The sequence below is a fragment of the Dichomitus squalens genome (genome assembly GCF_000275845.1).
Source record: "Dichomitus squalens LYAD-421 SS1 unplaced genomic scaffold DICSQscaffold_4, whole genome shotgun sequence".
NCBI classification, from domain to species: Eukaryota; Fungi; Basidiomycota; class Agaricomycetes; order Polyporales; family Polyporaceae; genus Dichomitus; species Dichomitus squalens.
In genome coordinates this window covers 1,223,799-1,245,512 of record NW_006766886.1, presented here as the reverse complement: position 1 = coordinate 1,245,512, position 21,714 = coordinate 1,223,799, and the positions used below count along the sequence as shown (strand labels likewise).

Sequence of the window (21,714 nt, the reverse complement as noted above, 5' to 3'; positions counted from 1 at the left end):
CGGATGCCACTTTGCAGCAAGGACGATGTTCGCCCGCAAACCTACTTCAATTCCCGATTGAAACGGCAAGTACATCGGGAGCTCGTTGTACCTGGCGGCCCATTCGTTATTGTGGACATGGAAAAGGAGAAGCTCGCCACTTGTCCTGGCGAAGTAGGCAATCCGCTAGCACTGCTCTGGAGAAGGTGAAGGTACCATGAGTGAATCACACCTCACTTAGGCTTCCATTCGGGTGTCTCTGGTGTACAGTGAAGATAGCAATAGCCGGAGATTAGATCATGTTAGTACATTAGTATCGAATCTGGTCATGTCGCCTATGTGAGGCGCAGGGTAGGAAGGTACAGCCACGAATTAGCTGTCAGTCCGGACACAACAAAAACTGTCATCGAATGGAATCGTGGATACCATGGCATGTACTCATGAGTAAGCGTGCATTGTCCTCCGGTACTCGGGGATACAGAGCGCCTCTAGGGCCAAGGCGCTGCTTGATACATAACCTTGTCCATTAGAAGACGTGAAGCTGATTCAGGATTCAGGATCCCCTCTCATATGACCGATGCACGTACCATCCATCCTGCGTAGAATCTCGGCATTGAACCCGCGGGGATAGGGAAACCAAAACGGCTAGCAATCGCGCCTCATGGATTCCAAGAAGCATGCGTATTCAAGCAGTCCGAGTGTAAGACACCTTGCGCTCTGCCAAAACTCATAGATTAGTAGACATACTCAGGCTGCCTTACGAATATGTTGACTGAGCCCGAGCAGCGAGTATCCCAAAGAAGTACCGGTCCCATGCACGTCGAGGGAATGTGATGTGTAAGGACGAGCACGACATTATGGTGCTGGATGAGGTCTAGAAGGGATATTTAAGGGGCGCGTTATCTCGGGGCCAATGGCATTCTCGTCGAGCCCGAGTTGTCGTCGTCTGACCCCGTAACACCATCTCCACCAGTCTACTCATTTTGAAACATGTCGGCCAAACCCCTGTTAGTTGTCGCGGGAATTGGAAACGGATCAGGTGTGCTTGAGCTGATGCTAGTCCGCACGTAGTCGATATATGCTGATGGGCGTCGATACTGACAGGCACGGGGGCGGCGACTGCGTGCGTGCGAATCAAGAGAGATGCATGACGTATCGGAATACTCACCTCCGTGTCCTGCAGTCGTCTCTTTGCGAAGAAGGGTTATCGTGTTGCTCTCGTCGCGCGCAATGCTGACCACCTGAACCGCTTAGCGGGCGAAATCAACAACGAAGGCGGGGAGGTCTGTCGTCAGCTTACCCGTGGTGCCAATGCGCAACGATGTTTGCTAATGGGAGCCGTGCCCCTTTTGCTTACTTCATATTAGGCGGCAGCATTCCCGGTCCCGGACTACTCATACAGCGCCACCCTGTCCGTGTTCGACACCATCTCCGCGCACAAGTGGAACTCCGAAGGGCCTTCTGAGCTGCGCGTTGGTGTGTGGAACGCGGGCTCGGGCGTGCGGAAAGGCTTCCTCGACGTCACCGAGGAGGACATCGTTGAGTCCCTGCAGGTGAACGTCACCGCCGCGTTCGCCTTCTCGCGGGGGGCTATCCTCAATTTCAAGGAGAACTCGCTTGATGCGCGCGGAAAGCGAGGCACGCTCATCTTCACCGGCGCGACAGCGTCCATTAGGGGCAACGTCACGACTAGCACGTTTGCCGCAGGCAAGTTCGGGATTCGCGCCCTCAGCCAGAGTCTTGCGAAGGAGTTCGGGAAGCAGAACATCCACGTCGCTCATGTGCGTATAGATGTGACATTCGATGTTGCTCGAAGCACTGACTTTTGAGCACTCAATCAAGGCCATCATCGACGGAGGTACGTATCGGTACTAGTCAAAGCAACGACACGCGTGCTGACCAGATCACGTGGGGCCGCAGCCATACTCACCGGCCAAGGACTTGAACGTCGGTCGGGTGAAGAGGCAGAGAGGTACAAGAACGACCTCGATGTCCGGCTGGATGCGACCAGCCTGGCGAATGTGAGCTGATCCATTTCTGATTGTCTTGTTTGGCACTGACGTCATTGCAGAACTACCTGAACTTGGTGGAACAGGACCGCTCTGCCTGGACCTGGGAGTTGGATTGTAAGTATCCCGTGAAACTGTGCCTAACATACTCGAGCTTACCTTGGATGCAGTCCGCCCGGCTCACGAGAAGTGGTGAACAAAACGCAAAGCATCACATCTTCAGAGATACGGGTGAAGATACCGGAGATCGTGCCGCCTTGGAGAGAGGCAATGTACTGTATTCGACTGCAATGATGGAAATCATACATGAGAGATACTTTTGCACCGGAGAATCCACGTAGCCCTGACAAGGAATCTAGAGAGCTGCAACAATACCACTGTACGCCGGCTTCTTGACGAGGTTCTGTCGCAGATGCATCGGTCACAGGTATCGCAGCGAAGCCAATACCAATCACTGACCTGGTCCCAAGGGCACGCCGCGCCCTGACCGGAGAAGGTACTGGGAACCCAGGAGTACTGCACCAGTCCTCGTGAGATGAACGTTGCAGACGCGCCATGATTGCACACGTACCTTGTCGGTGAAGTCCCAGAGGGTGATACCAACACAGCCCTCGACGTTCTTGCACGCCTGCACGACGCTCTGGTAGTCCTTCTGCTGTTGCTGGAGGTTCGCCTGGCTTGCGGGCGTCGGCATGCGGATGTCGAGCTCCGTGATCGCGACCTCGACGCCGGCCGCGGTGAATTGCTCGAGGACGGACTGGAACGACGTCGGCACCTCGCCCACGATGAAGTGGCACTGGAAACCGACACCGTCGATGGGTACGCCCGACGACTTCAGGGACTTGACGAGGTTGAGCATCGCGGTGGCCTTCGCGCCTGTCTGCTCAATGTTGTAGTCGTTGATGTACAGCTTCGCATTCGGGTCCGCAGCGCGGGCGGCGTTGAGCGCGATCTCGACGTAGCTCGTACCGAGCGTGTTGTAGAAGACGTCCGTGCGCCAGGTGCCGTCATCGTTGAACGGCTCGTTGATGACGTCCCAGGAATCTGCGAAGCTTACGAGGTCAGCGACGTCATCCAGAGTAGGTGAACGCATACGCACAGACTTGGCCCTTGTAGTGGCCGACGAGCGTGCCGCAGTGGTTCTGGATGACCGTCGTCAGGTCTGCGGCGGTGAATTGGCCATTGGACACCCAGCTCGGGAGTTGATTGTACCAGACACAGTTGTGTCCGCGGAGGAGCTGACCGTTCGCCTTGGCGAGGTTGGCGATCTGGTCACCGCTAGAGAAGGTAAAGGTACCGCGAGTCGGTTCGGTGGCATCCTACAGTTGCCATGGCGATCAGCATCGTCTCAAAAGAGTTAAAGTTCAATCGTACCCATTTCATGGAGTTGGCTGCCGTGAGCTGGCCGAACTCAACGATGTTGTCGAGGATGGCAGTGTAAGCCGTATCTGTGAGCTCGCTATTATCGGTCGCGGTACCGAAGTACTTCTTGCCAGCAGCCTGGGCGAGCTTGTTGAGACCAGAGCCGGAGGGTGCCGGCGCACTCGTAGAGGTTGGCGGGGTAGAGGTTGGCGGAGCGGCGGGAGTTGACGTGGGGGAAGGCGAAGCCTGCAGAGTAGTGAGACATTGTCAGGCCCATGTGGAGCACCAGGCATGGATCGAGTGGAGCCGTCCATGGATTGACTACTCACGCTGCCAGGGAGACATTGGGAGTAGTACGCGTTCATGACCGTACAGACTGTGCCCGCAACACATGTCGTCGGGCCAGTCCAGCCAATACCACCACATTGACCCCACTCCTGCGACTGAGCGAGCGCGTATGGGAGCACGGCGGCGAGGACGGAGAACGTGGCCGAGAGCTTCATGTTTGCTGAGTGCCGGGAGACGGTAGCCGTGGAACTACTCCAGTAGCTTGATAGGTGACAAGAGACTAAGTCGACAACTCGCCTTTATACCAACACCTCGCCAATCCTTGGAACGCTCCAGACCCGTCGGCGGGATATCATCGACGAAATGGTGGAAGCAGCATAGTTAGGAAGACCCAAGTCAACAGCGTGTTGCGAGCCCCGCGAGCTGTACGACGTGGACACCTGCGCTAGCCATGACACTCGGGCTTGACAGCTCACGGCCACACCGAACATCGAAGCGCGGTCCTGCCCTTGCAAGTGCGTCCTCGTGATGCCGAGGTCATTGAACTACGCATGGTCGACACAATGGAGTGGAACGGCTATATGTCGGGCCTGCCCATAAGCGCTCTTCACGGGCAGCAACATGAATAGTCAGCCCTTGAACGGGGGTTCGGCCTAATGTGTTGGCTCGCAGCGGTGTCTGTGCTATAATTGATCTCGACATACGAAAAAGCATCAGCGGACGAAGGACATCTCAACTATGACCGAGCTCGCACCTGCTTGAACTCAAAGAAGATCATTCCACGGATCATCGATCACGTCCCGGCCCCGAGATCGACTTGATATGTCGGAATGAATTCACCGTGCTTTCGAAGTAAACCCGCTCGGGGCTCGCACACAACGGCTGTGACATGACGACACGCCGGGCAAACATCATAAAACTCTATTATGCATAGCGTATGAAGTGTTTGCGAAACAAATGGAATGGGCTCCAGGAGTGCGAAAAGATGCATGGGTACGCGAAGGGTCGAGAGCGAAAATGCGGCGTATATACATGTACACATGCGTGTCATCAATATGCGTAAAGCGTGCGAGGTGCGAATGCGGCAAAGCTCTTGTGGATGCAAAGTGATATTAAGTAGAGGACGATGCTGGGTTGGATATTGACGTGTCTATGCTACTCGAGGTGAATTCGGAGTGTCGGCGCGATCATTATGTGTAGCGCAATATGTGCAACATGTCGTGAGCGCGGGCGGCGCGGTCCGTGCGGTCCGTGTGGTCAAAGCGTCCGACAGCGATGCGTATCATGTCCTTTTCGCAACGGCCCCCCAGCGCTGCATGACAGGATCGTCCGGCTTGGTCTCAGGGTGAATCTGAATCTTGCCCTCCCAGAGGGCGGCCGACGATTTCGAGGGGTCAAAGCTCGCTGGGTTAGACAAACCAGTAGGCGACTGAGGCGCCCACCCAGCACCGATGGAAGAAGCGATGAGTGTAGGCACCATGGTCATGATGGACGGACTATAGATACCAAGTTAGAAACCTCGGGAACGACGTGGCATGGAGGTTGTAATGAAACTCACAGTGCTACGCGAGACTCCGGTGCGAGGCGGGCGTTCCGACTCTTGCCCACATATGACGACGCACGCACACGGCCACCGCGCACGTGTGCGAATGTGTTGAGATTGTCGCGGACGAGCTGAATCGCCGAATTCCATTGCGCGTCGTCCCGAACCGTCGGGAGAACGTCCGGGTTGGGCAGGAGACGAATCATGATGAAGAACCGCTCAATAGGTCCATTGGGAATGCAACGGATGAGGGCGCCGAGGGGCAGGGAGACGAAACCGAGCGCAAGGCCAATACCCCACTCACGACCACCGATACGAGTAACTTGGAACGCGGCGCCACCGACAAACACGATCAGGATCTGAACTGCGACCTCTGCGAGAACGTCAGGGAACACGAGTCAGTGATTCGAACAAGCAGACGTACCGAGGAGGGTGATTCCCATGAAGTAGTAGTTACGCGTGATGCCCGCGAAAACGTTGAGGTGATTATCGAGCCGGCGGGAATTGATAGAGTTAAATATCTGAGCGAATACGAATAGGTTGAATACCAGAGTTTGGACAATTGTGTTATTATGGTTCTGCGTGGACGTGTTGTCGGAATGGGTTTGGCCGAGAATACGAGCGCCAAGGAAGTGGAAGATTAGCGTGATGATGGTTTGGTACGCGGATTGTCCAAGGATCTGTTTATACATATCGACAGTGAACAGCGGCGCAGTCTTCTTGTCCGGCTTGCGGTCGAGTAGAACGGGGCTCGCAGGATCCGTCGCCAGAGCAAGAGCCGCGAACGTGTCCATGATGATGTTAATCCAAAGCAGTTGCACCGCAGAGAGAACAGACTCCTCCTGCGCGGAGGCGACAGCAGAGACAAAAGTGATGATGACAGCTGTGATATTAGTCGAGATCTGGAACTGGAGGAATTTCCGAACCGCGTCGTTAACGCAGCGACCCCACATAATCGCTTTAACGATGGATGCGAAGTTGTCGTCCATGAGGATGATGTCGGATGCCTCCTTGGCAACCTCGGTACCAGCGATACCCATAGAGAAACCAACATCGGCGGTCTTGAGAGCCGGGCCGTCATTCGTACCGTCGCCGGTGACACCGACGATCTCGCCAAGTTCCCGAAGAGTCTCGACCAAGAGCTTCTTGTCTTCAGGAGACGAACGCGCGAGTACCTGGAGACGAGGCACTAACTCAAGCAAGTCTTGCTTCTCAAGCTGCCGGAAAACGGGGCCTTCCATGATCATGCCACCGGCGGAATAAATACCACATTGCAACGCGATCGAGCGAGCGGTGAGAACATTGTCGCCAGTGCACATCTTGACGGCGACGCCGGCCTTCCTGCAATCTGCCACAGCTTCGCGGACACCAGGACGTAGGGGGTCTTCGATGCCGGTGATGCCGATGAGCGTGAGGTTGCTAGAGAGATCTTCGTATGGAACCTGCGGAGAGTTATAGCCTCTCGGAATGACAGCGAACAACGTACGTACCTCATCCTCGGACTCTGGGTTCGTGCCCGGCGGCGGCCAGCAGTCGAAATCGCGGTAGCAGATAGCAATAGTTCGAAGAGTCTGGTTAGCATAGAAGATGATAGTCCGCTGAATGTTATCGCGTGCGGAGTCGTCGATTTCGCTCGTCCCAATCTCGTCCGACTTTGAGCCGCGCTCGACAACGATGTGACGCGTGCAGCGCTTCGTCAAGATCTCGCTCGCGCCCTTCAGGTAGACGCGGTAGTGGCGTTTATCGAGCCGAACGACGACGCCCATGGCCTTGCGATCGCTCGAGAAGGGGAGCATCTGGACGATGTCGGCCGCCTCACGCAGCTCCTTGTAGTCGGTCCACCCGTTTTCCTTTGCGAACTTGAGCAGAGCAGTCTCGGTCTTTGAACCGACGAAGACCTTCTTCCCTGTCTCCGGGTCGTCGTCCTCGAACGCCGTCGAGTTGATCGCGATAGCCTTGTTCAACAGGTCCTGTATCGCGGGCGAGAGCGTGTCGTTGATACTCTCCAGGTCAATCGAGAAGTCTTCGGTATGTTTCTTGGAGGTTGACGTATCCCAGACGTTCGGCTCCTCGTCCGCATTCGTGCGGGCCTTGTTATCCTCGAGGTGATGAACGAACTTGCAGTGGATCCCGACGGAGCCCGCGACGACAGTCATGGCATTCTGCGTAAGCGTACCCGTTTTGTCCGTGCAGATGACGGATGCGTTTGCCATCGTCTCGCAGGAACCGAGCACACGTACAAGAAGGTTCTCTTTCGTCATCCGCTTGGTAGCGAACGCAAGAGCGAGCGTCACCGCGAGCGGCAAACCTGTCAAAAAAAACCCTGAGTTGATACCAACACGCGGTTCAGGTGAAGTTAAAAACCTTCTGGTACGGCCACCACGATGAGGGTCACGGAGATGATAAGGATCTGAACGAATGCAATGCCCCACTGACTCGGCGTCCGTTGTACGCTGTGGGTACCGAGCTGGACAAAGAAGCGTATCATTAGGGCAACAAACAGAACGAGGCCTGCAGCGCTTCCTAGCTTGGCGATGAGCTCCGCGAGGTCGTTCAGCTTGAGTTGAAGAGGCGTGTTCTCGGAATCACCGCGAAGAGCTTAGGGAAAACAGTAAGTCCGGAAAGCGCACGGCCACGCCGCTACTGTGCGGATGCCACTCACCCATCATGATCCGACCGTTGAAGGACCGAGTTCCGACTGCGATGACCACGTAGCTGCCGTACCCTTCCTGCACCTTGCTGCCACTGATCATGAAACAATCCGTATGTTTCAAGGGGTCCCCTCCGCCGGCTCCTTCCTCCGCAACGCTCTTGAGGCAGTCCTCGTACGATATCTTCTTAATCGCGTCGGACTCGCCGGTAGCGCCGGACTCGTCGCACTTGACGTTGTGTCCAGAGAGGAAGACACCGTCGCAGGGAACAATCTCGCCGGGTTCGACCAGCGCGACGTCGCCTACAACGACCTCCTTGATGTCGACAATCATCTCGACACCATCTCGAATGACCTTAACTCCTCGCTCCTCCTTCCTCTCGTTGAGCGCTTGGAACTGCCGTTCCTTCTGCCAGTCGTTGACGGAGCCGACCATGACCTGGTGATTGCGCATATAAGCACCCCAGAAATGTAGAAGTCAGAGACCACACTGACAACTATGATGATTGCAACCATGATGGCCACGCCCTCCACCCAGTCAACCGGTGGCTCCCCGGCAGGTCGTGGAGTACCGAAATCTTGGAAGAAACCGAGAGCCAACGAAACGATAGCGGCGATAGACAAAAGCACCTGAAGAAAGATGCATCATGATTATGCACCTAAGCGCGTTCATGAAAGATGAACTCACCAGAACTTTGTCCTTCAGAGCGAGCCACATGAGCTGCAACAGCGACTTCGTCTTCCGAATCGGGAGAGTGTTCGCGCCAAAGACCCGTCGACGCTCCTCGAGGTTCGCGTCGTAAGCTGAACCGCTGCTCTGCTCCGCATCCCCAGCATCCTCGCCCAAGTCTGTCCGAGAACCAGCCAACGATATTCCCCCTCCGTCCTCGTCTCCAGGCCCAGTAAGGACAAGCTTCGGCACGTCACTCGCCTCAGGCTCTCGGTCATGGCGTTGTGACGCGCCATCGCCGGCACCGGCCCCTGGTCTTGAGTCTTTGTCTACACGCGGCGCGAACGACTCGTGGTGGGACACATCAGGCGCCTTCCCCAAAGCCCTCCTACTCAACCCTTTCTTCCTATGCGTGCCGAGACCCTGAAGGAGCCCGGTGACACCGCCCATCTCCTTCAGCAGGTCCAAGTTCTTTGGATCCACGAGCGACGCAAGTCTGTACGGCTTGAAGCTGAACGGGCCGGCGTCGATGTTCTCGTCCTGCGCGAGATCGAGCGCTGGACGCGCTTCCCGCTCTTCGTGCGCACCCTCGCCGCTGCCCTTGCTCGGGGGCTCGTCAAGCTTGGGACGGCTTCGCAAGCTTCCCCGCACGGTCGTCGCGTCGGCATCTGACGCGCCGTCGCAGTGAGTCTGTGTTGGCGATACAATCGTGCTGCCGTCTCCGGTGTGCTGCGGGGTCAAGGGCTGCATATTGATGCTGTTCGTGTCGGGCTCAGTTCCCTCCGTGGAGCCGTCCATCGAACTCGCGACGCTCCCCTTCCTCCGGTGCCGGTTGTAATCCGGAGTGAGCAGGTGCAGGGATGACAAACCAGTTCTTTCTTCTGGGCGGTTGTACCGCAATGCGGTGGACGTCTGCGGTGGCGCGAAGTGGACGGAACTCCGAGTGGAAAGGGTGGGAGAAGGGGGAACGTGGGTCTCCGTGGAGCTTGTGAAGCTCGGAGATGGGGAGCCTGGCATCAGAGACGGCGAGTACGGCGACGGCGCATCGAGTGACAAACGACCGCCGGCAATCGGCACATTCAATGGCGACAGATGAGACGCGTATGGCGGCGAACGAGGGGCTGCGGTTGGTGACAGAGCCGCCGAGTCTGGAGACACCACATTAGGATCATTGTGGTCGTCAGGAGGTTCTACAGTAAGGTTGATGGTAGACGAGTTAGTGGACGATAGGTCTGTTGTCACTATAGCGGGGATCTGAGGTCTGTTGTCGGCGCTGGACATGTCGGAGGGAGCAAGAGAATTGGGAGGAGGGCTGAAGGGCGTGGAGAAGGGAACTTTCAACCTCCCTCAGCCGATGCTTTAGTATGGCCGGCGTTGGCAATCGCAGTTCCATACAGAATCGAGGCGGTGCGTGTGCCAAGAGGAGCTAATGTTGTGTTTCCGTGCTTCTGTAATCTTTTCTCACGTTCTACTTATGGTCGGTACAACATCCTGCCCGTTTCTTGGGTCCATGCCCCTCGGGCGAACAACGCCCTTTTGTTGAACAGATCGGATGCATAGTCCGAGGCGCGGAACCACACACTATACTCGGGGACCCCTGAGGCACGCTTCCTTCACCATGAGGAACCCTCTGCAAGTAGCCTCAGTTGTATTGATCTACTCTTCTGTGAGACTCGCGCAAGGATCCGCTGATTGCAAGGATGGAAACTTTCTGTTGCGCAGATCTTTTCACTTCCTGCCAACCTCTTCGCATCGCATAGCATCTGTCAATAACTCATAGGGAATCGGCTCGGAGTACTATCGGTACCAGCTCTGTATACAGTAGCGAAATTGTCGCTGATTCTCACGCTGTCTAAATCATGACCCCACTCATCGTCATCTATGATATGTCGATATCGCATGCGAAGGCGGTTTGAGTCGCTTCCTGCACGGCAGAAGCGGGAGAAGAAATCAATGCTGTGGTGTCCCCCAGTCCATCCGGGCGTTCGCTGTGTCGCTCGTGGTAGTACTCGACGACCTCCACTGTGCACTGCATCGCGGCTCTCGACTGTCTCGTGAAGATCGTCCGCATGTCATTCTAGGCCAGGTGTGTCACTGCATTGTTTCTCATAGTTAGAGTTAGCTGGCTGTCACGTATCAGCATCTCCTGCCACTGCCCACGATTACTTCTGTAGGGGAAGCAGCCGTCTCATCGATCTTCCAAGTTCTAGGATCGATCTATGTGTGCGATTAGATTCTTGTGAAGTCATCATCTCGGAAAAATCTTCGACTTCGATCCCCGCAAGCTGCGCAGCCTGTGGATTGCGATACAGAACTGCATAAAAGGTGCCACCAGAGGACGGTACTAATCTGATGCTGCTCTCTTGCCCATCACAGCGGCTTCAGAGCGTTGGTCCTGAACCATTGCTCACGATGATGTGCTCTAGGACGCTGACCATTGGTCGGTACCTCTGCGTCTCTTCCCAGTCATCGCACCCGGTCCGAGGGAGGCGGCTTGGGACCTCCAGCTCATCCGTACCCCTTTAAACGCGCTGTGCTGTTCCTCCATAGTACTCCTGATTTGTATCTGTCCTAGGAATCTGCATCTCAGAGGCGGAGCCATCGCCTAGGGGTTAGATGCGCAGCAAGCTAAGTGCATTCCTTGAACTACATCTCGGGCTGATATGTTTTGATGTTCGCAGGTAGCTGTGCTCAGGCCGCCTAGGCGGGCGCCCAGACGCGTTTGTCTTGCGAGTCTCACCCTAGGAGCTCATATTTCCCTGTAGCCTGAATGCATCATGAGCCTACGCCCGAGCCTACACTTCTCAACACGCCATCAGCGCTAGTCTGCGTGCAGCTGTACAGGCATCCGTTCAAGCGCCAGATATCTCGGCGCAAGTCAGGGGTACGACACCCGACGTCTGCCATCTACTGAACGCGGCGCTCATGATGCAGGGCTCGGATGTTGACATGCGGCATAGTCAAAAGCGTAAAACTACAAGGATATCCCCCGCGGGGGACGCATGAGCGGCGTATACCCGCTTAGGCCAGTTCATCCTGCGACGCCTGATAATATCCCTGTACGTATATAGTCAAGTGTTGGTGCGTGGCGTCCTCGTGTGACGAGCCACCTATGCCTCTCATCCTTGCCTTTTGTGTACGTATGTGGTGGGTTATTCGACGTCAGTTGTTTGAGCATTAGAAGGGTATTTTCAATACAAATTTGATAGAAAAACGTGCTAGGACACCCATTAGAGTCCACCGGACGGCATGTGGGAACAGCGCCGATGTTGGAATGCTCGAGGTGACTCACATCTGCGATGCGTGCGGCGATATCCTGCACTGCGCCTTCTATTCTAGTGCCACCGACGTGTGGCTCGTTCTTAGGCCCGCATGCCAGGCGGCATATACCTATGCTGACGAGAAGCCGAGTTGACCGCCGTAGAACCAATCGTTCGGCGGATCCCTAAAAGCTGGCGTACCTTTTCATAGCTGCTGCAGAGGTCTTGTGAGCGCTGCTTCTGCATACATGGGTGCTGCAGGTTTACGCGTTGGGAAGGCGTGGCGATGTTATGCGACCCACAGCACAATCTCATGACCTCCGAGTCGCTGTCGTGCCATGGAGGACCATTTCGTTTTTGTCAGAGAGGTGAGTTTCCGTAATGATTAGGGTAGCCCGGCAGTCTGTTATACAGGGAGATTAGCCTCTGATAGACCGCAGTGCGGTGTGCATTCGGCCCTGTCACGCGTAAACGCTCGCTGGTGGCACATTTTGCAGAACAAAGTAGGTTGATATGGTGACGTTGGATTCTCGGAGACTTCAACAGTAGAAGAATTACTGCGCGTGTTATATTGTTAGGCATAGCTTCCAAGACGAAGGGGGAACGTCTCCAGGAAGGACAATTAAGGATGGTCGTCGCTGTTCTAATAGTACCTAGCCTGCTCGCCTCTATCGTGTATTTACGGCTTTCGGGTCGTATGCGACAGTATTACCACGATTCTCCTGACAATGTCATATCGAACCATTGAGGCTGTGACCTGTGAAATAATAGAAATTGAGGCCTGACTTCCATCGAGACCGCACAATGGCCGTTAGCATGCAGCTTCGCTGCTTGCCACGACCTGACGGTCGCTACCTTAATCGACAGGCACGCACTCGTCCGACAGGATACACAGCCCACGCCTATGGTCTCCGAGCTACGCGACGTGCGCAGCCTATTGCGATACTCGCGTCTTGCGGCAACCCATAGGGGGATAGATGTGACCCGAACACACCGCTTGAGGGATGCCAGGTAGTCGTCAAGAACGCCGAGGGTATCAGGATCCGAGACGCTATCGTGAGCGTGTAAGCTGCATTCCGGAGCGCAGCCGTGTATAACCTTCAGGGGCACAGCGTTAGAGCCAGGAGGGTGGTAGGCACAATAAATGCCTACCCACCGTTGCCTATGCATGTGTGATATCATGTCTTCTCCTTGTGCATAAACCTGAATCCACATGTAAGTGCCAATTGCGTACCAATGCGATCATTCGACGCAAGCCGATCCATGAGAACTGTTAGGCTGCGAGCCTAGCACTGGATGCTAGATTCGCGAATGCATAGACATCGTCCTAATGCACAGGGGATGCTGCGGAAGGACACGACCTTCGGATTCAAGGGAATCTGGTTCTTGGCGTGAGCATTGCACCTAACGTATGCGGTGGTTAGATCACATAGATTCTACATAATTTCAAGCTAAAATACTAGAGATCGGAATACACACCGAGCTTGTTTGTTCACCCAACACAGCACCTAAGGCCACAAGCATCGGTGCGGCGCGGAAGCGACATACTAGGGTTCGACAAATGTCATGTACTTACCACGATATTCACCGTGTACCATGAGATTTCCGACCGGTATATGATTAGCCGGATGACCCTGGTTTCCTGCATATTCTTCACCCCCGCGCTGCGCCTTGTACTGCTTCGCATATTTTCACGTTAGATCCGCAAGCCGCAAGCCTACGTGTCCCTAGGTCATGTCCACAGCTGACCAGTTTTGAGAGTTCTGAGGCATAGTTGAGGGCGCACCGGCCCAAGTCCCGCTGCCATTCTGTCGGTGCTACGGAGGACAAGCTTTTGCGGAACAGCCTCTAGCCCCACCCGACTCCGCTGACGGCGCTCCGACTGTCCGCTCACAGCATAGAGGAAACCCTTGGAGCCAAGTCGAGTCCGTGAATCGAGGCCAGTCAGAACCATTGTAAGCGTCATGATCTGGAGGGGCGGAGGCCCATCCCATAAGTTTCTAGCGCACCCCAGAACGAGCGCACCGTCATGCCATGGGGCACGCGCCGCACCAAAGACGGGCAAGGGCCGGAGCTTCTCGAGGCTGTGTATTATGAGAACCCTTCCCCGAATTCTGACGATCCGATTGAGCCACGTAGACTAAGCGGCTGCAATCTTCTCAAAGCATCCGCAGGTCGCTTGGAGAGTCAATGGCCCTGTTCAGACAAACAGAGGAGAGGAGGGGAGAGGAGGTTGAGCCTTGCACTGAGAGGATTGGCATAGAGGAGCCCTGATGCACAGCCTCCCAAATCGGATCCTAATTGAGTTGCCGAGTCAGGGGGATCGAGATCTCCGGTCCGAATTAGGCAAGCGTGCAAGTTCGCACAGTACCAGGTTTGACTGTCAAGAAGCTCACGGTGATGCCGCGTGTTGTGTATCGATGTCACATTCAAACCATTGCTTGACTATGCCTAATATCCAGAGACTTCAACATTATTCGATGTGATATAGGTCAGGCCAGATAGCCAGCTAGAATGAGTGCGAAGGAGGAAGTTTTTTCGTATAAGGCCCTATTCCTCGCTCCGGGGCAACCGTCCCAGCTACCAATGTCATCGCCCAGTAGCTGAGGAGCTGGGGAGACAAGGAGTCAAGCCCTGGTCGATGCGAGTCACAATATTCAGTAGTACGAGGCAGACGCCACATGACGGTCCACAGTTACTCGTTCGGTACTTGGCACTCGTGCAGTTCAATGACATCTTCCTAGCAACAACCCGCGTTACACATTTGGCTTCCTCCGCCCAACAGCGGATCGCGGTACACTCCAGGGCACTGGATATCTAACCTCACCTTTCCGTAGAAGGTCTGTCAGGACCTCATGTGCTTGTTCCGGAGTCAAGCTACACATGTCCGAAATATCACGGATCTCTGAGTAGACACAAAGATACCCGTAGATGCAAACAATGTCGATGCTTTACAGCCGTGTTCATTGTGGATGGCGTAGAAGCGTCAACTGGGGGACCTGACGCCGGTGTCCTCGCCTGCGCCTCCGAGTCCTAAGCACCCGGTCCCGTACGGCTTGCGGCCGTATCCACGCCAAACGCAGTGGCCGATCACGTCCATTACAGCTCATCGAGCGCGGGGGCGGTGATGACATCCTTGAGCGGGTCGTCCAGGTACGGTGCCAGTTTTGTCTCGGTGGACTCCCCAGCAGGAAGCGGAATGTCGCCTACGGTAGGAGCAGGTGTAAGCGCTGTCGCTTCCCAGCCGCTCTTCCATGAGGCGACCCCAGCTATGAGTCCTAGGACGCTGACCCAAACCTGTGAGAAAGCAGAGGCACAGCAATCAGTGTTTGGGTTCGTTAAGAGCATATCCCGACGTCGGAACATCCAAAGCCGCCTCGCTCCTAGGTTCCTGAGGGACCATTCTACGAAGGAAAGGTAAATGCGAAGGCATGGTGATCATGTGCGGCCAGTTCTCCCACGACTGGAAGACCGACGACGGACGGAAGAAACGTGTAACAAGCGGCGAAGATAAGAGCACATACGTCGTTTGAGATGATTCCCTTCTCCGTTGACCTGCGGTAAGGATGGGCATCAGCAACTACTCTTGAATGACGAAGGTGTGATAGAAGCCACACATGAGAGACAGATACAGCAGAAGCGGCTTTATACGTGTCTGGAATGACCTCTCGCGTCGCCGACCAATGAATCCACATTTGACAATAAGTCGCGCACATTCGAAGACAGAACCCATCCTAAATGCACGCGCTGGCCATGCCGAATAGATGGCGGCTAGATATGACACACGTATGAACAGATATAGTGTCAGGCCCCTGCGTCTCAGTCGCGTCTCGCTGACAGTCGCAGTTGCCGTGCCGTCTACCCGTGGCAGGCGTTCGCTGCGCATACGGGAAGTTAGGTACCACTTCCCAGCATATGGCGTACGGCGTGCCGCGAGCCAGTATTAGAATCGGTGTACGTGACTCATAAGCCCGAATGACGCGCGTATATCGCCGACTGTCGTATTTTCCCCACCCCGAGGCTCATAGATTGTGTGCTATCGAGGACTGCGAAGGCTAGGTGAAAAACGCCGCCTGCTCGTGGCACTATGCTCGCGCTCGAAACTGTGTCCGCGGGGCATGAGGGGAGCTTCGAAAGGGTGGGGTGGACAAGGCCACGAGGCGCGCGGGCGTACAGCCTTGTCATTCCAGAATTCTCTGCCGTTAACGGCGACCGAAATCAGACATCCAGAAGCCAGATCTGCTCACAAGCGGAGAAGCCGCACACAGCCCCGTTCGATAAAGGAAAGAAGAAACACCGCAACCACGATGCATGCTCATGTCATACCAGCATGAGAGTTCAACAATGGATGGTAAAAGCCACAAAAGCCCGCGACCATTGTGTGGGAGAAATCATTCCCGCAATGCAAGTCCAAAACCGGCCGTGAAAAAGCACGAACGCAACGATAACGTACCAGTGGATTGTAAGCGGCAGGTATGCCAGGTTCACAATAAACTCGTTCCACAGGGCACTTCGCCTCTTGCGTATGTCCTCCTTCTCGGCAGCAGTCGCGCCAGTCTTTAGAAGCACCGCGGTCAGTACATGTCCATCACCGCCTTCATAGCACCGGACCCACCTTTGACTTGTTCAGCGTACGCTCCCGCGCAGTGAGGAGCTTGCTGTCCTCCTGCAGGTGGGCCAACTGGAGGACAACGTACGCAGCCCAGAAGCGGGTAGACCACAGGCCGAGCTTGCCGAGATCCAACGGTATATGGTTGTCGCTAGGTTTGGTCCGTACGAAGGGTATAAACGCCGTCAGTGACGGCAGCGGGAGCTTGTTTGGAATCACAGAGTGGGAAAGCAAGTAGTAGAGGTGCTCAAGAGGATAGTATGCGAGCATAGACCACCCCTGGAGACGTTCGATTGTGCGGAGCCAGCGCGTCGGCGGCGAATTGCGTTCGAGGGCGATCAGCCATTGGAAGATAGGGAGAAGGCCTAAAACGCGTCTGAGTGGATGCGCGACGCACCCTTCGGGCGTTTAGGTTTCATTCGCGACGTACCCCAGATTCTGAAGAACATCCTAGCGTCGCCAATGAGGTTGCCCAGTATTGCTAGCCTGTCAGCGGCAGGGCTTACGGGTGCCTTCCGGAGGCCTGCGCCATATTGAAGACGAGCGCGCCATTGGAGGAAGGGGACGATGAGCTTGACAGTATATTGGATGATCTGAAGGGATATGCCGTCATAGCAGACGCGTCAATTGCCGCCTTCAACTGAAGCGCACAGGGGACGTACCATGAAGAGCTTGCTGCAATGCCATGTACTCAGTCAGACACGTCAACCCAAACGACATCAAGCGAGACTCAACTCGCTACCACTCCATGTGCTTAAGAACCGTACGAGATGGTCGAGTGTTTGGGATGGCGCTACATTCGAGAAAGCCCCCAAAGTCAGGTCTTCGACGCGCGCAAGTGTGAGCGGTTTTGAGAACGACATGGTGGTCGACGTAGCAGCGAAACAAGAGCAAGATACAAGTGAGTGCACGCTGTCGGCCAGGTGGGCTGGTCAGTACTACGCGGTCGCCATTCGCAAGCCAGAAAGCATGAAATCCGACGCCACCCCCTCCGGCAACCCGCTGCCCGGTCTTCCCGCAGGCCCGTGCATCATGGGCGCCTCTGGACATACCACCTGGGAAAGCATTAGGTAAGCCAAAAGCAGCATAAGAGCAGAGGCGCGAAGTTTGCGAGTTCTCCAGAACAAATCCATGGGGACACAAAGTTCGAGCTTGGGAGTCGCTCTCCGTATCCTTGCTCGCGTTCCAGTCCCCTAGAGCAACTCGAAGATGTTTCTTCTAGGAGTATCGGTCTTCCTCTTGGGCTATGGCTTCTTTGCTCTGACTGGTTTCCTGCTGTCGACGAGGTGTCGCTTCGGCTGGTGCTCATGACAAGGCAGAAGGGATCGGAAGGAGAGGCTGCAGTTCTGGAGGAGACCAACATATCGTGTTCGTCGTCAGTTTACCTGTCCAATACACGCCGCTTTCGCAATACCGTCAACCAATGCATGTTCTTTCCATCACCTGCACATGCTTGCTGTCCAGCGTGGCATACTGCTATGGTCCGCGTGGTGGTTGACAGAGGAATGTGTGAGGGAGCTTCTCAAGACACGGTCATTTCGGGGTCAATGGTCAACGCAGGCGTCATAATGGAAGCTATGAACAATACTTGTGATCCCGTTTCACTGCTCTTGTGATTGCTACGCGTCTGGTATACTAGTGGCGACGGAACAGGGAGACGGTGCGAGTGCGCCAGCATAAGACTCAAGAAACAACGCGAGACTAACGTATAGATTCGTGAATCGTTACGAGGATGCGAGGGTACGAGAGAACGAAAGCGTATGTATCTGTAACCGTACCAGGCAGAACTATGTGGTGGCAGATATCAGCGGCATCGGATGGCTCAGAAAGGACGCATTAGAGGAGAGTTCGGTGATCGATGAAAAATAAGGGTGATCTGTAAGTTAGAGCATGAGCGATTGACGAGTATCATATGAAGCGCGGAAACCAGGTTGAAAGGAAGAGAGAACGACTGCGGTCCACTGTATTCAGAATACATACATGTAAATGATATTCGATATTGCATTCAACAATCACGACGATGGGGAGGCAGACTACCCACCTTGATCCTCATCGAACCCTGTACCCGTTTCCATTTGACTTCAGTCCTCGTCCGGGATACTAGCGACTTCGTCGGGGATGTCGACCATGCTGATCGGGCCGACTACAGGGGCAGTCTCGAGGAACTTCACCATGTCCTCGAGATCGTTGCCCGTCTTGTCTGCGGCGACAGATCCTGCGACCGTGTCGGACTCGGTGTCGACATGGCTCTCGGACTCGCTATGAAAAGCTTCCGCCTCCGCCTCTCCGGATGCAACGGATATATCCTCGGTGGTATGCGACTCTGCGGCTTCTTCCTCGCGAGGCTCCTCGGCCTCAACGTTGTGCTCCCCAGTAGAGTCCTCGTGCTCGACAGGCTCGGACTCTGGGACGGGATTGGGCTCCGCGACGGGATCTTCTTCGTGCTCAGGCTCCTGTTCATGTTCCTCCTCCGCTTGAGGTGCTTCATCGTGGACTTCGTGCTGCTCGTCGTGGAGCTCCTCGTCCTGATGTTCCTCCTCATGACGCTCTTCGACGTGGAACTCGCCCTCGTGCATCTCCTCTGGCTCATCGTGGTGCTCCACATGCTCGGGCTCGTCGACCAAGGTACCACCGGACTCCTCATGCTCGTGCGTACCAAGCTCTTCATGGTGCTCGGCCTCTTCGCGATGCTCCTCTTGGGGTACAGCAGCAGCAGCAGTAGCAGCAGCAGCTCCAGGCGAGGCGGCAGGTGCGACCTTCGCCTTAGCATCCTTCAGCTTCGCGCCAGCAAGGCCAACTCTCGGCTTGAGCGTAGTATGCGACTCTCGTGGAGCAGGAGGAGTCGCACGCGTAGCAGAGGTGGTCTTCGTAGTCGTAGTGGTCGTCTTCGCAGGCCCCGCATTGGCCGGAGCATGGGTGGGCAAGGTGGGCGCGCGAACCTTGGAGATGCTCGCCGCTGTGGGCTTGCTCAGCCTCTCCAGCGTGTCCTTGGAGGCGGTGGGCTTCCGCACGGGGGGAGGCGGCCCAGCATCAGCGTTGCGGGCGCGAGCGAGCGATGCGGCGGTCGGCGCGAAGAGCCCAGACGACGGCGTCGGCTTCGGCTTCGGGGACGTCGTGTGGGAAGGCGTCTTCGGCCGAGTAGAAGATGGGGTCTTCGGCCGCGAAGGCGTAACCGACGCACGCGAGGACGGCCGGGACCGCGACGGCGTCGCCTTCGCGGAGCCCGCCGTCTTCACCGTAGATGAGATGGAGACGGCTGAGGTCGATAGACCGGGGTGGTACGAAGATGGTGGGGACTTTGCGGGCGTGCGCGCTGAGGTGGACTTCGCGTTCACAGTGCTTGGTCTCCCTTCGCGAGCCTTGGACGGGGTTGCAGGCGTACGCGCAGTAGCGGTAGATGGGCGTCCGGACGCGGGCTTGGACGCAGGCGCGGTCTTCTTCGGGGACGAAGGAGTGGGGGAGACGGCCTTATCAGGAATTGTAGGGGACACAGGAGCCGGCTCTGCAGCTTTCTCCTCAACGGTAGGTCCGGGTTCAGCAGGTGCAGCCGCGGGCTCAGGCTCGGGTTCAGGCAAACGTGCAGGTGCAGGCGGCTCTGGGGACTTGGTCGTACCCTCCACCTTAGACTCGAACCCGCTCGCAACGATGGGGGCTTTGGGCTTTGGGGGCCATTCCCGCTTCTCCCTCAGCTCCTCCTTAGCGGCATCTCCAGTGTGCTGCGATGCGACGCTCGACGACCGAGGCGAGACGGTAGACCCCGCGGACTGCTGCTTCTTAGTCTGCTGCTCGAATCTGCCTATGAGGTTGGCAACACTCTGACGTGGCCGTTCGTCGGGCAGCGGCCTGCGGCGGGGGAGGGCAGGGTGTCAATCACGATATAGATCATGGCCAGTCGATCAAGGTGGGAACGGGGCGTACATTGGCGTTCTGGACGGTTGATCTTGTGCACGCACGCGCAGAAAGCACTGACAGGCTGGTGGCCCTCGCCGGCGAGAGCAATGGTGATGAGAGGAATGAGCAAGTGTTATGAAACGATGGCAGTTCGCGAACAAGTTGAGATCACACGGCTCCCAGCGCTCGGCGACGACGCGGTTTATCGGAGTTTCAAGTCAGCATTGACTCAGAGGTTGATTGGGCTTTACAAGTTTGAGGGGCTTGCTTACTAGTCTAAGTCGGTCGGATGACGTGGATTTAGCTCGCGTACAGCAGCACGTCTAAAGTGACTCTACACGAAAGGGATCGCTCAGAATCTGTCCTTTGCCTTGCAGCGTGATGCCTTGACAGTCAGGATGTGATTGTGTACGATCCAAGGTACTTATCTAGAGAGCGGATATATCGCTCAACAGGCGGACAGAAGGTAGTGCGTTTGCTCACAGTTGCTACCACAACATCGAGACGTCAGATCCCATCTTACGCCGATTCCTCCCTGGGGGTGCACACTATCTAGCTCACCTTCAGCTGCCGCATGAGTGAGCCTATGACCTCATAGGAGAGAGATCGTATTGTTAAGGTTTTTGTCGTTTTCAAAAGGCCTTGTTCCATGACGATAGTCCCTCTATGGTCACAAATGAGGCGCCCAGAGATTTCTAACGAGCAACGATATATTGGCTGGACTGTCATATATTCATATCTGACGTCGATGTCGTAACACTGAGATAACATGACATTCGTGCTTGATCCCAGATAGCTAGTCAAATAGCTTCAATAGCGCTTCGATACCGACCGAGAAGATGAGCGCGCCACAACCAGTGCGCCGAAGTCGAGTGCGGTCTCCACCAGCGCGCTATGGCACGCCCTACTACTTATTTCCGTGCTTGCATGAGGCGAAGGCGGATCGAACAAAATTGTTACAATTGGTATATAGTCTGTCACTCCCAGTGAGAACCTTCCCTGTTGCTCACGATTCTCATCTTTTTTGGCCCGTTTCAGTCCGCCCAAAAGGCAGAAGTAGTCAGATATCCACATGTATGTAGGTGAATGCATAGATATCCGTCCATATGCACACAAAAAGCTATTTGCCGTTCGTCGTCTTTTCCCGTCTGTCTCCGTCTATTTGCATCTTTTTCGCCCGATATCTGTATGTTCCACTCTATTGAACGCCTGGCAAAAATATAGGAACAGAGTGCAACAGTCCTATACAGTTGGGGCTCGTTGCGCTTGGGCACCAAATCGAGCATGAACGGATATATGTATTTATGGGTGGTTACTCTACAATACAAATTTCGCATTACATAATAATACGCTACTCCCCGCGCCCGCGCATCGTGCCAAGCCCGCGTACAGTGACCTACCACGACGTGCTCTAACCTACTGCGTTGCTGCACCCGCGCGACTTACCTGTATG

At 55.5% G+C, this 21,714-nt stretch overlaps 5 protein-coding genes across 5 annotated transcripts; 1 reads left to right on the top strand and 4 right to left on the bottom strand.

Moving 5' to 3' along the window:
- Window positions 1–961: 961 nt before the first annotated feature.
- On the bottom strand, window positions 962–4,024 carry DICSQDRAFT_133554 (endo-1,4-B-xylanase A). The gene is made up of 13 exons (XM_007362575.1): window positions 3,680–4,024; window positions 3,363–3,596; window positions 3,088–3,307; window positions 2,560–3,032; window positions 2,451–2,504; window positions 2,159–2,394; window positions 2,051–2,105; window positions 1,900–2,000; window positions 1,822–1,837; window positions 1,347–1,760; window positions 1,163–1,262; window positions 1,084–1,102; window positions 962–1,018 (listed from the first exon to the last, which is right to left on the bottom strand). Exons 1-6 carry the CDS (start codon window positions 3,851–3,853, stop codon window positions 2,344–2,346), a joined length of 1,206 nt encoding a protein of 401 aa, XP_007362637.1. The 5' UTR covers window positions 3,854–4,024; the 3' UTR covers window positions 962–1,018; window positions 1,084–1,102; window positions 1,163–1,262; window positions 1,347–1,760; window positions 1,822–1,837; window positions 1,900–2,000; window positions 2,051–2,105; window positions 2,159–2,343.
- An 896-nt stretch (window positions 4,025–4,920) lies between these two features.
- Window positions 4,921–9,251, bottom strand: DICSQDRAFT_52747 (calcium-translocating P-type ATPase; the record flags this gene model as incomplete). Its single annotated transcript, XM_007362574.1, has 8 exons — window positions 4,921–5,134; window positions 5,197–5,554; window positions 5,606–6,623; window positions 6,672–7,489; window positions 7,546–7,779; window positions 7,844–8,270; window positions 8,327–8,461; window positions 8,520–9,251. 8 exons carry the CDS (start codon window positions 9,249–9,251, stop codon window positions 4,921–4,923), a joined length of 3,936 nt encoding a protein of 1,311 aa, XP_007362636.1.
- A 3,083-nt stretch (window positions 9,252–12,334) lies between these two features.
- Window positions 12,335–13,234, top strand: DICSQDRAFT_133551 (uncharacterized protein). The gene is made up of 2 exons (XM_007362573.1): window positions 12,335–12,859; window positions 12,918–13,234. Exon 1 carries the CDS (start codon window positions 12,566–12,568, stop codon window positions 12,728–12,730), a length of 165 nt encoding a protein of 54 aa, XP_007362635.1. The 5' UTR covers window positions 12,335–12,565; the 3' UTR covers window positions 12,731–12,859; window positions 12,918–13,234.
- Window positions 13,235–14,717: 1,483 nt separating this feature from the next.
- Window positions 14,718–17,311, bottom strand: DICSQDRAFT_100219 (uncharacterized protein). Its single transcript, XM_007362572.1, has 7 exons — window positions 17,106–17,311; window positions 17,033–17,045; window positions 16,801–16,963; window positions 16,377–16,735; window positions 16,215–16,318; window positions 15,286–15,316; window positions 14,718–15,058 (listed from the first exon to the last, which is right to left on the bottom strand). Exons 1-7 carry the CDS (start codon window positions 17,231–17,233, stop codon window positions 14,861–14,863), a joined length of 996 nt encoding a protein of 331 aa, XP_007362634.1. The 5' UTR covers window positions 17,234–17,311; the 3' UTR covers window positions 14,718–14,860.
- A 598-nt stretch (window positions 17,312–17,909) lies between these two features.
- Window positions 17,910–20,415, bottom strand: DICSQDRAFT_133548 (uncharacterized protein). Its single transcript, XM_007362571.1, has 2 exons — window positions 20,289–20,415; window positions 17,910–20,213 (listed from the first exon to the last, which is right to left on the bottom strand). Coding segments are annotated over exons 1-2 (1,764 nt in total). The 5' UTR covers window positions 20,291–20,415; the 3' UTR covers window positions 17,910–18,451.
- Between the last annotated feature and the right edge of the window lie 1,299 nt (window positions 20,416–21,714).